The 14,966-nt window shown below is 40.1% G+C and overlaps 1 protein-coding gene across 1 annotated transcript in view; it reads right to left on the reverse strand.

The window, feature by feature from the left end:
• Nucleotides 1-278: 278 nt before the first annotated feature.
• NNMT (nicotinamide N-methyltransferase) overlaps nucleotides 279-14,966 on the reverse strand; it is a 17,216-nt gene continuing 2,528 nt past the window's right edge. The window contains exon 3 of the mRNA XM_007106621.3: nucleotides 279-980. Within this exon, the coding sequence (XP_007106683.1) occupies nucleotides 548-980 (433 nt within the window). The 3' untranslated portion in view covers nucleotides 279-547. The remainder of the gene's footprint in view (nucleotides 981-14,966) is intronic.

The following is a 14,966-nucleotide window of genomic DNA, read 5'->3' on the forward strand; positions in this document are numbered from 1 at the left end:
GGTGTGTTGAGGGAAGTAAAAGAAAGGCCTACCCCATTCTTGAGACCAAGAGGCAAAAGTGACAGCTGTTCTCTGACCCTGGGTGGTGGTAGCACCAGTAGACCCCAGAGGAGGACATGGTCCCAGAGAAGGCAAGAAGTGAAGAACAGGGGAAGTCTGTTCCTGGGAAAGAAGAAGTCATCAGGGCCCCCAGGAAATGAGGCGTGAATAACTGCAGACACTTCTCTGTAGGCATGTGTGGGCTTCAGCCATCATAACTGGGATATTCAAGGAAAATGAGGTATTCTTCTGTAATCATAGGCAGTGAAGACTAGACATGCCCATTTGTCATGTTGGAGTCCTCATAACACCAGCACTCATGGGGAGCACAGAGTAGGTGGTCAACCAATGGTTCCTAGGCAGACTGACCACTCCAACCCTGCCCTAGATGAACCATTGGGCCCCAGCCATTAGCCTCTACTCAGAACGATGACCATGGCAGTTAGAACCAAGGATTGAAGTCAACTGCGCAAGCCAGAGGAACTGCTTTAATGGCGATCCCAAGGTATCATACAGATGTGCTCAGCTTCCGCCCCACCAGGCAGAAAAGCCCTTCATTGTTGGCCATGTTGGAAGAATAACTTTGGGAAATCTCTTCAAACTGTTCAATGGTGTAGCCGGCCTCCCTCACGGCAGCCTCCACTGCCTCCCGGCCCAGGCAGAGGCTGGAGAACCTCTGCTCGCCGATCATGTAGTAGCTGCTGTTCAGAGCATCCACGAGCACCAGGAAGCCCCCCGGCTTCAGCAGGCTGCCGAGGTTCCTGAGGGCCGTGCGGTAGGCAGGGAGGTCCGGGCAGGCGGCGTCCAGGCACAGCGTGCTGAGAAGGCAGTCGGCCGGGGGCAGCGGAACAGCCCCCAGCGGCCAGCTCTGAGTCACGTCACACTTCAGGACCTGCTTGATCGCCCGCCTCAACTTCTCCTCCTTCTCTGGCCCCTTGACTCTGAAATACACAAACCAACAGACATCGCTGGCTACCCCACTCATGGGCACCCCAGATCTCTTAGGTCAGGAATGAAAATGGCAGTGTTGTCCCAAAGGTTACAACCTTAGGGCCATCCCTGTTGTAAAAACAGATAAGGAAGAAATGAGGGACCATTTTGGTATCTGAATATGACCATATTACCTTGTGCTGGGTTAAATCTTTTTACAAAGTAAATAATAATATGGACATGATAATAAAAATACCTAGTTGCCTGCTTCTACAGTGGACTGTCCCCATGAAATTCTTCTTCTTCTACTGCTTAGAATAGTGCCTAGATCATTTACTATTGTTGTTATTATTATTATTATTATTATTACCCTTGTCCCCTCTGCCAAACTGTAAGGTAGTGACTGTTTGGCCACATATATCAAGCAATAATGGGTTTAAATGCAGAAATGGTATTTTTGTAGTAGCTGCTGATCAATAGGAGGTCATCCATAGACATTCGTAGAAACTGTTGATCATGTCACACAACTGTGGCCAGGGCCTTTCTAGAAAGATGAAAACTCCTTGTTTCCATTCTAAGCTCCAAAAGATATTGCAGATAGGGAGTATGTTTCCTGATGGAGATAGTTTTCTTGGTAGCCTTGCTAGGAATCCTATCATTTTCTGCCAAATCAATGGGGTTTCTTGAGAGAAAATTTGTTAATGACAGAAGGAGAAAAGGCAAGGGCGGGAGATGGAATCCAGTGCCTCAGATCCTTTTGGAATTTATTAGTGGAGGAATAAAGGAACAAACTAACCAATGAACGAAATTAAATAAACACACAGAGTGAGCAAGAGAAACCGGAGAAAGGGAACAGACAAAGGAAAAGAAGTAGCAGAAAATCAGAGAGGTAAGACAAAGAGAGGAATCGCTGAGTGTATACAGTGCCCAGAAGGCCACTGAGCCCAAATAGTATGAGTGATGATTGAGTATCCAACACTTTGAGGAAGTTAATCAACAAAGCACCAGGGTTGCAAATCCAGGCTTATGTGCAAGGAACACACAGTTGCTGGCTCCAGAAGACAGCCACTCAGACAACGATGCTTGATAGAGAGAACAGAGGATGGCCCAACATCAGAGCAAGTAAGAGAGATTTATACTGGGACCATTTCTGGTCATGAGGAAAAGTTGATTGTTTAAAGAAAACTTGGAGATTTACCTCCAGGTAGAATGATTTGAGATAATAGCAATTAGCTGTGGACATCCTGTTTAAATATTTAGTTAAAATCTTAAGCCTAGTGTGTATAATCAGTTATTTACAAACATCCTTTAATTGTGTTATAATTTTCCATTTAAGAAGCTTAATAAGCATATGAAAAGATGCTCAAAATCGCAGACATCAGAGAAATGAAAATCAAACCATGAGATACCACTTTGTACCAACTAGGATGATTATAATAAAAAAGACAGATAATAACTAAGTGCTGGCAAGGACAAGGAGAAACTGGAACCTACATACACTGCTGGTGAGATGGTAAAATGGTCCAGCTACTTTGGAAAACAGTCTGGAAGTTCCAAAAAAAAAAGGTTTAACATAGAGATTTAACATGACCCAGGAATTCTGTTTTTTTTTTTAACATCTTTATTGGTGTTTAATTGCTTTACAATGGTGTGTTAGTTTCTGCTTTATAACAAAGTGAATCAGCTATACATACACATATATCCCCATATCTCCTCCCTCTTGCGTCTCCCTCCCACCCCTCTAGGTGGTCACAAAGCACCCAGCTGATCTCCCTGTGCTATGCGGCTGCTTCCCACTAGCTATCTATTTTACATTTTGGTAGTGTATATATGTCCATGCCACTCTCACACTTCGTCCCAGCTTACCCTTCCCCCTCCCCGTGTCCTCAAGACTATTCTCTATGTCTGTGTCTTTATTCCTGTCTTACTCCTAGGTTCTTCATAACCATTTTTTTACTTAGATTCCATATATATGTGTTAGCATACGGTATTTGTTTTTCTCTTTCTGACTTACTTCACTCTGTATGACACACTCTATGACCCAGGAATTCTAATCATAGGATTATACCCAAGAGAAATGAAAACATGTGTCCACACAAAAACTTGTCCATGAGTATTTATAGCAGCTTTATTCGTAATAGCCAAAAGATGGAAACAACCCAAATGTCCAACAAATTATGAATAGATAAATAAAATGTGGTCTATCCATACAATGGAATATTATTCAGTAATAAAAAGGAACGAACAACTGACACAGGCTACAACATGGAAGAACCTTGAAAACATGATGCTCAGTGACAGAAGCCAGACGCAAAAGGCCACATAGTGTATGACTTCATTTATATGAAATATCTAGAAAAGACAAATCTGTAGAGACCGAAAGCAGACCAGTGGTTGCTAGGGGCTGAGAGGACTGGGAGAAAGGAGAATGACTGCTTATGGGTATAGGGTTTCTTTGGGGAGTTATGAAATGTTCTAAAATCGTGCTGAGGCTCACACAATTCTGTGAACATACTAAGAACTACTGAATGGCACACTTTACATGGGTGATTCGTATGTTATGTGAATTTTATCTCAATAAAGCTGTTCTATTAAAAGAGAGAGAGAGAGAGGACTTCCCTGCTGGCGCAGATACACATATATCCCCATATCTCCTCCCTCTTGCGTCTCCCTCCCACCCCTCTAGGTGGTCACAAAGCACCCAGCTGATCTCCCTGTGCTATGCGGCTGCTTCCCACTAGCTATCTATTTTACATTTTGGTAGTGTATATATGTCCATGCCACTCTCACACTTCGTCCCAGCTTACCCTTCCCCCTCCCCGTGTCCTCAAGACTATTCTCTATGTCTGTGTCTTTATTCCTGTCTTACTCCTAGGTTCTTCATAACCATTTTTTTACTTAGATTCCATATATATGTGTTAGCATACGGTATTTGTTTTTCTCTTTCTGACTTACTTCACTCTGTATGACACACTCTATGACCCAGGAATTCTAATCATAGGATTATACCCAAGAGAAATGAAAACATGTGTCCACACAAAAACTTGTCCATGAGTATTTATAGCAGCTTTATTCGTAATAGCCAAAAGATGGAAACAACCCAAATGTCCAACAAATTATGAATAGATAAATAAAATGTGGTCTATCCATACAATGGAATATTATTCAGTAATAAAAAGGAACGAACAACTGACACAGGCTACAACATGGAAGAACCTTGAAAACATGATGCTCAGTGACAGAAGCCAGACGCAAAAGGCCACATAGTGTATGACTTCATTTATATGAAATATCTAGAAAAGACAAATCTGTAGAGACCGAAAGCAGACCAGTGGTTGCTAGGGGCTGAGAGGACTGGGAGAAAGGAGAATGACTGCTTATGGGTATAGGGTTTCTTTGGGGAGTTATGAAATGTTCTAAAATCGTGCTGAGGCTCACACAATTCTGTGAACATACTAAGAACTACTGAATGGCACACTTTACATGGGTGATTCGTATGTTATGTGAATTTTATCTCAATAAAGCTGTTCTATTAAAAGAGAGAGAGAGAGAGGACTTCCCTGCTGGCGCAGTGGTTAAGAATCCGCCTGCCAATGCAGGGAACACGGGTTTGATCCCTGGTCCGGGAAGATCCCACATGCCGCGAAAAAACTAAGCCTGTGCGCCACAACTACTGAGTCTGCGCTCTAGAGTCCGTGAGCCACAACTACTGAAGCCCGCACGCATAGAGCTGGTGCTCAGCAACAAGTGAAGCCACTGCAATGAGAAGCCCGTGCACCGCAACAAAGAGTAGCCCGTGCTCGCCACAATTAGAGAAAGCCCGCTCACAGCAACGAAGACCCAGTGCAGCCAATAAATAAATAAATAAATAAATAAATTTCCTTAAATGCCAACCAAAATATTAGAAAAAAAAAAGAGCGTGGAAAAAAAAAAGCTTTGCAAGATATTACTTTCAGGGAATTCCTACCAACCAATAAACTGGGAGATACAGGGAATAATTGCCTTTGGGGCTTCCCTGGTGGCGCAGTGGTTGCGCGTCCGCCTGCCGATGCAGGGGAACCGGGTTCGCGCCCCGGTCTGGGAGGATCCCACGTGCCGCGGAGCGGCTGGGCCCGTGAGCCATGGCCGCTGGGCCTGCGCGTCCGGAGCCTGTGCTCCGCAACGGGAGAGGCCGCAGCAGAGGGAGGCCCGCATACCACAAAAAAATAATAATAATAAAAAAAAATAATTGCCTTTGACTGGGTCTACCTGTTCCCCTTCTTGGGGTAGAAATGGTAGTAGGGTGACAAATTTGTCCCAGTGATCTGGACTTTTCTGGTTTTTGCACTGAAAATCCCATGTCCTGGGAACCCGTCTCAATCCTGGACAAACCGGGAGGGTTAGTCGTTCTAAAAATAGGGAAGTCAGTTACAAAGCTTCCACCCCTCCTGACAGAACATGCATAATTTGACAGATCATTTTAAGAATAAAAAATAATAATTCAACATTATGAAAGTCTGTGTGAAACATGGCTTTGAAGAGGTAAATTAATCTAGAATAGAAAAAATTCAAATAACCTATCCTCACCTATGGATACCTTAAGTGTATACAAAAAGCTAAACAAGTGACAATGTAGTGTTCTTTTGAACGTGTCCAAAGATGATGCTGTCTCTTGGGAACACTATGGTAATGTGTATTTAAGTGATTACATCAGAGGCCGGTTGGACCTCTGGGCCCTACTGTGTATGAAGCTATTTTAACAACACAAGTTGCCACAGAACTAGTACTTGCCAGTCAGATGATGATGGAAATTGTTCCCAAACTGTGAGACACACTGTGAAGTCTGGAAAGCTGGCAGAGAAGATGCCAATTTGAGAGGGAAATTTGTTAGAAACACCCACTGTCATGGATACCTGCTTGTCTTCGGATGCACTACAAACATTGGTGAACTCTGTTGCCAAGGCAGCCGTGTAAAGATTACACCTCAGGGCTCCTTGGGGCCTGTGATACACCTGCAACGAAGTGGACTCGCCTGGAGACACAAGCAATTACCACTCAGCTTCCTGTTTAGCTCAAGGGGTAGGGAATAAATACACACCAGAAAAATGTTATGCAGTTTTACAGAAGGCTAAACACCGTGTGGCCGTTTCTCTAGCTCTAAAGATCTAGCCTTTCAAAGGAATCAATATGCAAAAAAAAAAAAAAAAAAAAAAAAAGGAGCCACATCCTCTGTAAATATGCTGTCTATAAAAGCCAGAAGGAACTGGGGAGGGAGAGGGGGAGGAAAGGATAGAGTGGGACTCCTGGGAAGAACACTTTGTAAGATTGTCTTTCCAGACCCTAGGTAGTTATCCTGAGATTTAAAGCAGGATCTTCTTGCCCTGATGCTGCAAGGCAGGTGGTGAATCAGAATCCCCTGGACAAGCTTTTTGCCATTACACTTACCTCCCCAAACCCCATCCCCAGAGGTTCCAGCAGGCCCTCCTGAGGGAAAACCATCTAGACGTGTAAAGGAAATGAAAAGCTGAATAAGCTTGGATGTCAACGTGAGAATTGTAAGAGCAAAAGGACCCATCACTGGTGAACCTTCGATACAGGCCACAGCTGGGTGACACTAGGAGGCAGCGTCTGGAAAGCAAAATGCATGCAGTCACTTCTTTTATAAATATTTTTTGACCTTCTATTGTGTGCCAGGAAGAGCACCGGGCAGTGGAGACCTAAGGTGGGTCAATGAGAAACAAATCCTATCCTCATGGAGATTACAGTCTGGTGTGGGAGGAAGACATAATCCAATGATCATCCACAAAACTGAAACATTAAAGCTGTGATGAATGCCAGGCAGGAGGGGCCCATGGCACTACGAGAAGAATACTGGGAGCTTGACTCAGTGTAGAAGCATCAGGGATAGCTCTTCCGGAAAGGAGTCAGGTGAACAGAGAAACAGAGGATAAATAAGTAGGAGTGAACTGGACCAAAGAGAGTAGGGACGGAGGAGGATAATCCAGTAAGAGGTAATAGCAAGAGCAAAGGCCCTTTTGTGGGAAGAAGCATGGAGAGGAGAATGCCAGTGTGGCTGAACCTCAGAAAACAAAGCAGGGCATGGCAGAACGGGAGGCAAAAAGGTAAGCTCCCACCAGTTGACATGGAAGCTGCTAGTCTGGGGACCACAAGGCAGGTGCCAGACTAGACAGGGCTTCGTGGACCATGTTAAGAATTTTGCTTTTTATCCTAAAAGCCATGGGGAGATATTAAGGGGGTGCTAAGGAAAGGAGTGATATGATCAGGTTTATACTTTGAGGCAATCAATTTGGGACAAGAATGGAGATGTGAGCCCAGTTAGGAAGGAGAGGTTGGTAGCCTGGACCAAGAAAACGGCTTGCATGGAAAATGCTGGAAGAAATATACTGGTTTAAGAGGAACTCAGGAAGTGAAGTGGACAGAACTTGCTGCTGGTCATGAAACATGACTGACAGGGAGATGACAGGACTGACTTCAAGGTTTCTGGCTTTTCCAATTAATTATATGATGGTGCCATTCAAGGAGATAAGAATACCAGAAATAAAGCAGATTTGGGGAAGATCATGGCTCTATTTTGGGCACATTAAGTATGAGATGCTTTGACACACAGGAATAGAAATGTTTACCATTTGAAGGAATGGACAGTTGAAGGTTTTTCAACCTGTCCCGTTAATTTCCCCCAAGAGATAATGCAGTGAGAGCCCGCGTTCAAGAGGAAGGCATCCTTGTAAAAGGCAGAAGCTTTTCCTAGCCATCCCTGAGACAATCATCATGACCACCAAGATCGCGAGTTTGAGAAAGAATATCAATCTTTTACAAGACTTGGGAATACAGAGATGCTGTATTGTTCACTAGTTCACAGAACACATTTGGCACAGGTATGTCTATTGGGGGCCCTAGACAAACACCTTTTTCAATAGATATGAAAATCTTTGTTTGGAAAGCATTTATTTCAGAGAACCTCCACCTCTACAGGTGCTCAAGCTTTCTCCTGTCAGGTACACGGAGGTAAGTGGAGGAGCTGCTGTCTGTAGAGGCAACCAGGAGGGGCTCCAACCTCCCCAGACCCCTCCAGGCTGCCCCAAGGGCCGAGGGCTGAGGAGAACCTTCAGAGCACACCTCTAACACATCCCCACCAGCGTGTCCTGACATACCTGTTGCGGAGCTCTGTTCCAAACACCAATGCTTCTCAAACTGTAAAATGCATACAGTTCCCTGCAGATCTTGTTAAAATGCAGATTCTGATTCTGTAGGTAGGCCTGAGAGTCTGCGTTCCTAATAAGTTCCCAGATGATATGGAAGCTGCTCGTCTGTGGACCACAAGGCAACGTGTTCCAGGTTCCAGGTGCCAGAGGTAAATTAATGCTGTTTCTAGGATTTCTTAAGGTAACGCTCATTTTCCTTGGTTCGTTCTTGAGTAGTTAGTTATATCTTAGTATTTGACTTGATGAATATGTATAGTGTGAGATAAGAATTTGGTACCAGTGTCTTACAACGTTTTGGATAATTGTAAAAATGAGTGGTATCTAAATGTCTGAGTCACACTCCAGAGGGACAGGAGGAACAGGAGACAGCTCAAATTGTCTTTGGCAGCTGTCAGCATAAGAAATAGCTTCAGATAAAGAAGAAATAATCTCAGGGAAAATAGGTTGTGGGTTTATAGTGGAACTTGAAGATGCAAGAAAGACATTAGTTGAATGGGATCACTATCATTCTCAAAACAGTTGAAGCCACAGGATCTAGCAGAAGGATAAGTGTGAGAATGCAGAATTTTACCGCCAAAAATACAGTTCCTTAGTCTGACAGAGTGACTGGGGAGGGACAGTGTGTCTCAGGAGCAATTGTTACGATTCTCGCTTGAGATAAGTTATGCTTTCGGTATCCTGCTAGATGTTAAGGGTTCATTTCTGAATAAGATGGAAAGGCTTGTGATAGCTAGGGAAATTGAGAACAAAGTTCTAAAAGCCTCTTGACGCATGATTTGGACCTTGGAAAGATGTGCTGTCTGACAACGACTAAGAACTTTTTGATAAACTTTCCCTGATATTCTATAAGTCCTAGGAAATTCCTTATTTAATAATTTTGAATACTGTCTAAATCCTCATCACTACAGTTTTCTTCTAGTTAATGTCAATTTCATTCTGTGAAATCACATAGTCCATTTAAAAAGTTTGAAATTACTGTTATCTTGAAGAACATATCTGAAGTTTGAAGGCTCTAGCCAGCATAAAATTCTAAGTAAGGGGTTTACAGGTTAAAATGGCGTGTGAAAATAGCCTCTCTTGATTTCTTACTTAACGTGGGGGAAAAACATGGAGCAATGTTTAAGCAATATTAAACAATTTTACAATGTTGCTCATGAGTAAGGGCACCAAAAATAATTTCCCAATATTCATGGGCATAGAAAATATGTCACTTTTGTGTTCTTCTTGAAAAAGGTCCAAAGACTTATTGGGTTGACTACGACATGAATCGGAATTAAAAACTCAACAACTAAAAAAATCATATAAAATGAGCATAAAATACATCCACATAATTGCAAATATGATTACAAACTAAGAACATATGATGTTCAAAGAAAATATAAAAATAATACTTTAAATTACAATATTTGAATTTAAAATCTCAAAGTTTAACAATAAACACTGGGAAGGAAGATGCCAGAAGGACTTTGGGTGTCAAAAATTGTTAAATTCCTCATATTACGAGGAAGAAAAGAATTATTGATTCTTACCTGATATTGATAAGCTGAGAGAATTTGTCTCCAGCAGAAATACATTATACAAAAACACTAAAAGAAGTTCTCCAGGTGAAGGGAAATGATGTCAGATAGAAGCCTAGATCTGCAGAAAGGAGTGAAGAATACTAGACAGGACAGATTTGTGGATAAACACAGAAGACTTTATATATATTAATTGAAAATACTACTGACTGATGTGAATATACTTAAAACTACAAAACTGGGGGCTTCCCTGGTGGCGCAGTGGTTGCGCGTCCGCCTGCCGATGCAGGGGATACGGGTTCATGCCCCGGTCTGGGAGGATCCCACATGCCGCGGAGCGGCTGGGCCCGTGAGCCATGGCCGCTGAGCCTGCGTGTCCGGAGCCTGTGCTCCGCAACGGGAGAGGCCGCAGCAGAGGGAGGTCCGCATACCACACACAAAAAAAAAAACTACAAAACTGTACACTTAAAGAATTAAGGTGATAAATTTTATGATGTGTGTTTTCTTAGCCAAAATTAAAAATAAAACAATAAAGCAAATAAAAGCACTACTGACTGATTAAAACAAAAATTATAACAGTGTATTATAATGTTATAGTTTATACAGAATAAATATATGACAACAAGTGTATAAGGGGCAGGAGAGTGGGTTAAAGGAATTACACTGTTGTAATATCTTACATTGTTCATGAGATGTTGCAAATATATTATGTAATTTCTAGAAAAATCATGCACGCGCGTGCATATACACACACACAAAACACAAAGGAGGTCAACAGAGGAGATAAAAGTCAATAGAGGAGATAAAGCCATACTAAAAATGTGTATAATTATACTATATAAATGGAAAAACAAAAATTATTTCATTCACCAACAAGAAGCAGGACAAAGGTACAAATGAACACCAAACAGATGAGACAAATAGAAAATATATACCAAGATGGTAGATTTAGACTCAGCCATACAATATCACTAATTACATTAAATGTAAATTGAGTAAACAATCCAGTTAAAAGGTAGAAATTGTCAAGTTGGATTGAAAAGCAAGACCTACTACATGTTATTTGAAAAAAATTCATTTTAAATATAAAAACATGGACAGGTTGAAAACAAAAGGGTAGAAAAAACTATACCATGTATATTATTTATCTATTGTTACATAATAAATTACCCCCAAACTTAGCAATTTAAAATGACAGACATTCATCTCACAGTTTCTGCAGGTCAGATACTTGGGAACAGATTAGCTGAGTGTCTCTGGTGCCAGGTCCCTCATGGGACTGCAGTGTTGGCCACTCTCAGAGTTGTTCAGTGTCATCTGAAGGTCATCTGGGGGTAAATTTGCTTCCAAAATCACTCCTTAGGACAAGTAAGTGAGTGTAAGAGAAAGCACCTAATAGGGAAGCTGTAGTCTCTTTGTATCCTAATCTCAGAATTGATGTCCCATCACTCTACAGCACCATATTTATTAGAATCCAGTCATTAAATCCAATGGAAATTCATGGAGAGAGAATTAAGCAAGAGCATGAATACATGAAGTGAAGATTACTGGGGACCATCTTAGAGGCCCCTACCACCTTATGCCATCACCAAGAATAAGAAGGCTGGTGTGGCCATATTAATATCAAAGTCGACTTCAAAACAAAGTGTATTACTGGAGGTAAAGGGAGATATAATGATAAAATAGTCAATTCATCAAGAAGACATAACAACCCTACAAGTGTATGCTGCTAATAACAAAGCTTCAAAATGCATGAAGCAAATGTTGACAGAACTATGAGGAGCAAGAGATGAATCCACAATCATAATTTGAGATTTTTAACATCTCTCTCTACCAGTAATTGTTAGAATAGTAAACAAAAAATCATGTAGAGAATTTGAACAATATTATCAATCTACCTGACTGAATTAATATTTATAGAAAAGACACCAACAACTGGACAATATACATTCTTTTCAATGTAGAGCACATAGAATGTTCACCAAATAGATCATATGATGGGTCACAAAATAAAACTCTGACTACAATGAAATTTAATTGCAAACCAGTAACAATATCTAGAAAAAAAATCCCAACAATTTTGGAAATTAAGCAACACAATTACAAATAATTTATGGTCAAAGAAGAAATCACAAAGAAAATTAGAATATATCCTGAATTGGATAATAACAAAAATATGACACATCAAAAATCATGGGATGCAGCTAAAAGAGTGCTGAAGGAAAGTGAGAATAAATGACCTAAGCTTCTATCTCAAGAAGATAGAAAACAAATAACATATTAAAACTAAAGTAAGTGGAAGACAGAAAATAAGAAAAATAGGAGCAGAAATCAATGGAATACACAATGGACAACTGAGAAAATCAACAAAGCCAAAAGCTGGTTCTTTGAAAAGATTAATAAAATGTATCAATCTCTAACAAGATCAATCAAGATTAAAAGAAAAAGACAAATTGCCAATTTTAAGAATGAAAGAGGGACAATCACCAAAGATCCTACAGACATTAAAAGAGTAATAAAGGGATATTGTGAAAAAACTTTATGACAATAAAGTTGACAACCAAGATGTAAAGGACAAATTCCTTGAAAAATAGTACTTATCAAAACAGACAAAAGAAGAAATAGACAATCCAAATAGTCATTAAAGGAATACTCTTCTTAATAAAAAACCTCCTCACACAGGAAGAAACCTTCAGGTTCAGATAGCTTCACTGGTGAATTCTGTCAATCATTTAAGGAAGAAATAATACAAACTCCTTCAAAAAATAGGGGAGGAAGAAACACTTCCAAATTATTATATGAATTAGCATCATGCTGATATCAAAATCTGCCAAGTATATAACAAGAAAATAAATTTATAGCTCAATATCCCTCATAAATATAGATGCAAAAATCCTTAACAGAATATTGGCAAATCACATCCAGTAATACATAAAAAGATTACTACTTCATGACCAAGGGGGTTATGCCAGTTTGGTTTAAATACCAAAAATCATCCAACATAATTCATGTTCTCAGAATATGGAGAAACATCACATGACCATCTCAGTAAATGCAAAAAAATTTTTTGACAAATTTCAACATTTGATTAAAACCCCCCAAGAAACTAGAAATACAAGGGAACTTAGTCTGATAAAGAATTTCTATGAAAAACCTATAAATAATGTCATTCTTAATGATGAATCATTGAACATTTTTTCCTAAGATATGGAAAAAGGCACAAATGGCTGTTCTTATCATTTTCGTTCAACTTTGTTTTGGTGGTGCCAGTCAATGTAATAGGGTATAAAAAATAAATAAAGACATAAAGTTGAAATAGAAGAAGTAAAAGTATTTTTATTTGTAGATCATATAAGAATGTACATAGAAAATACTATGGAATCTACCAAAAATGATTAAAATTAATTAGTGCAATATTTTGTAATAAACTATAATGGAAAAGAATAGAAAAAAGAATATAGATATATACATATATATGTTAAATGAATCACTTTGCTGTACACCTGAAACCAACACAAGTATTGTAAATCAACTATATTTCAGTATAAAAAATAAAATATAAAATGAAATTAGTGAAGTCAGCAAGATCTAATATACAAAAAATCAATTGTACATCTATATACTAGCAAATGAAACTAATAAAATGAAATAGAAATGAAATTTAAAAGATACAATCAACAGTGGCATTAAAAAACATGAAGCACAGGGACATTTTAACAAAATATATGCAAAATATGAGAACTGAGAGAAACTGAAGTCCTAACTAAATGTAGAGATAAACCATGTTCATGGACTGGAGATGCAATATATCCATTCTCCTAAATTGATTTGTAAATTGAAAGAAATTACAATAAAATCTCAGTAAACTTTTTTTGAAGAAATTTACAAGTTTATTCTAAAAGTAATGGCACTAAATTTGCCAAAATATCTTGCAAAGAACAAAGTTGGAGGACTCAAACTATCTGATTTTGATACTTACTATCCCTGGTAAAGGGAATAAAAGACCAACAAAACCCAGTGGAAGTTTAGTGACTCCACATGATACCAAAAAGGTTAATTGGGAACACAAGGTAAAACTTCTAGCTTATTCATACTTCTGTACTATAAGGAATTGTACCACCAATGAGTCATCTTGATAACTTATATTTGACAATCCACATTTACTACCAATAAGACAATGTAGCAACAGTATGTAAGAAAATGAATATACAGTTTAGAATACTCCTAATAAGCTAAAGTCAGCAGACCTTTAAAAGAAAACGGGAGGGTTAAAGACATATAAGCAGACTTTAGAGAAATTTTCAGAAGAGAACTTGACTCAGGAATAAACGAAGGTTGGTAAATAGATGGGAATCAAATATAAGTGCAAGTATAGAAAAATGAATTGACCATCAATCACTCCAGAAGAACATGGAGGTAGGCATACTCCTGAGGGACATGTTGAGACCACATGATTTTATATTTATACTTGGGATTCAGGAATGGTACCTCAATCCCCCTGTTGTTCGAGTTCAGAAACATGGGAGTCATCCTTGATACTTCCCTTTCCTCATTCCCACTAACCAATCACTACCAACTCTTATTCATTCTCTCTCAAAAATTCATCTTAAAATCTTCTGTCTCTCTCCATCACCTAGTCCAAGCCACCATCATCTCTCCCTTCTGCATCTCTTGTTCTCTAAACCTCCAATCCATTCTCTACACAATAGCCAGAGAGATCTTTGTAAATGTAAATTGGGTCACATCACTCTCCTAGTTATGCCTCTGATGTCTTCTTGTTACACTTGAAGTCCACAAGCATTAACTTGGCCTTGAAGGCCCTAAATGATTTGGCATGTGCCTGCCTTCCCTGATGTGAGCTCTAGGAGACAAGGGACCTCCTCTGCTAAACACTAGAACACCAAAGTGGTCTTTTTGTGCCATTTTCAAAGGAGTCTCTGGGGTCTTTGCAATATTCATAGCAGCAAAGCTATGATGCTCCAGGCACTGATGGTCTGCTGGGCTGTAGAATGGGAGGCACATCAGGACAAGGGAATAACAAAGTGAAGTGCTCGACTCTTCACCTCTGGCTGGTAGTCTATTGCCAATTTCTTGCATGGGGAGAAATTAGTAATTTAAACAAACTTTGTTTGCATAAATTTACTTATAGAGGGCTTCCCTGGTGGCGCAGCGGTTGCGCGTCCGCCTGCCGATGCAGGGGAACCGGGTTCGCGCCCCGGTCTGGGAGGATCCCACATGCCGCGGAGCGGCTGGGCCCGTGAGCCATGGCCGCTGAGCC

This window comes from Physeter macrocephalus, chromosome 16, assembly GCF_002837175.3.
Source record: "Physeter macrocephalus isolate SW-GA chromosome 16, ASM283717v5, whole genome shotgun sequence".
Taxonomy (NCBI): domain Eukaryota; kingdom Metazoa; phylum Chordata; class Mammalia; order Artiodactyla; family Physeteridae; genus Physeter; species Physeter macrocephalus.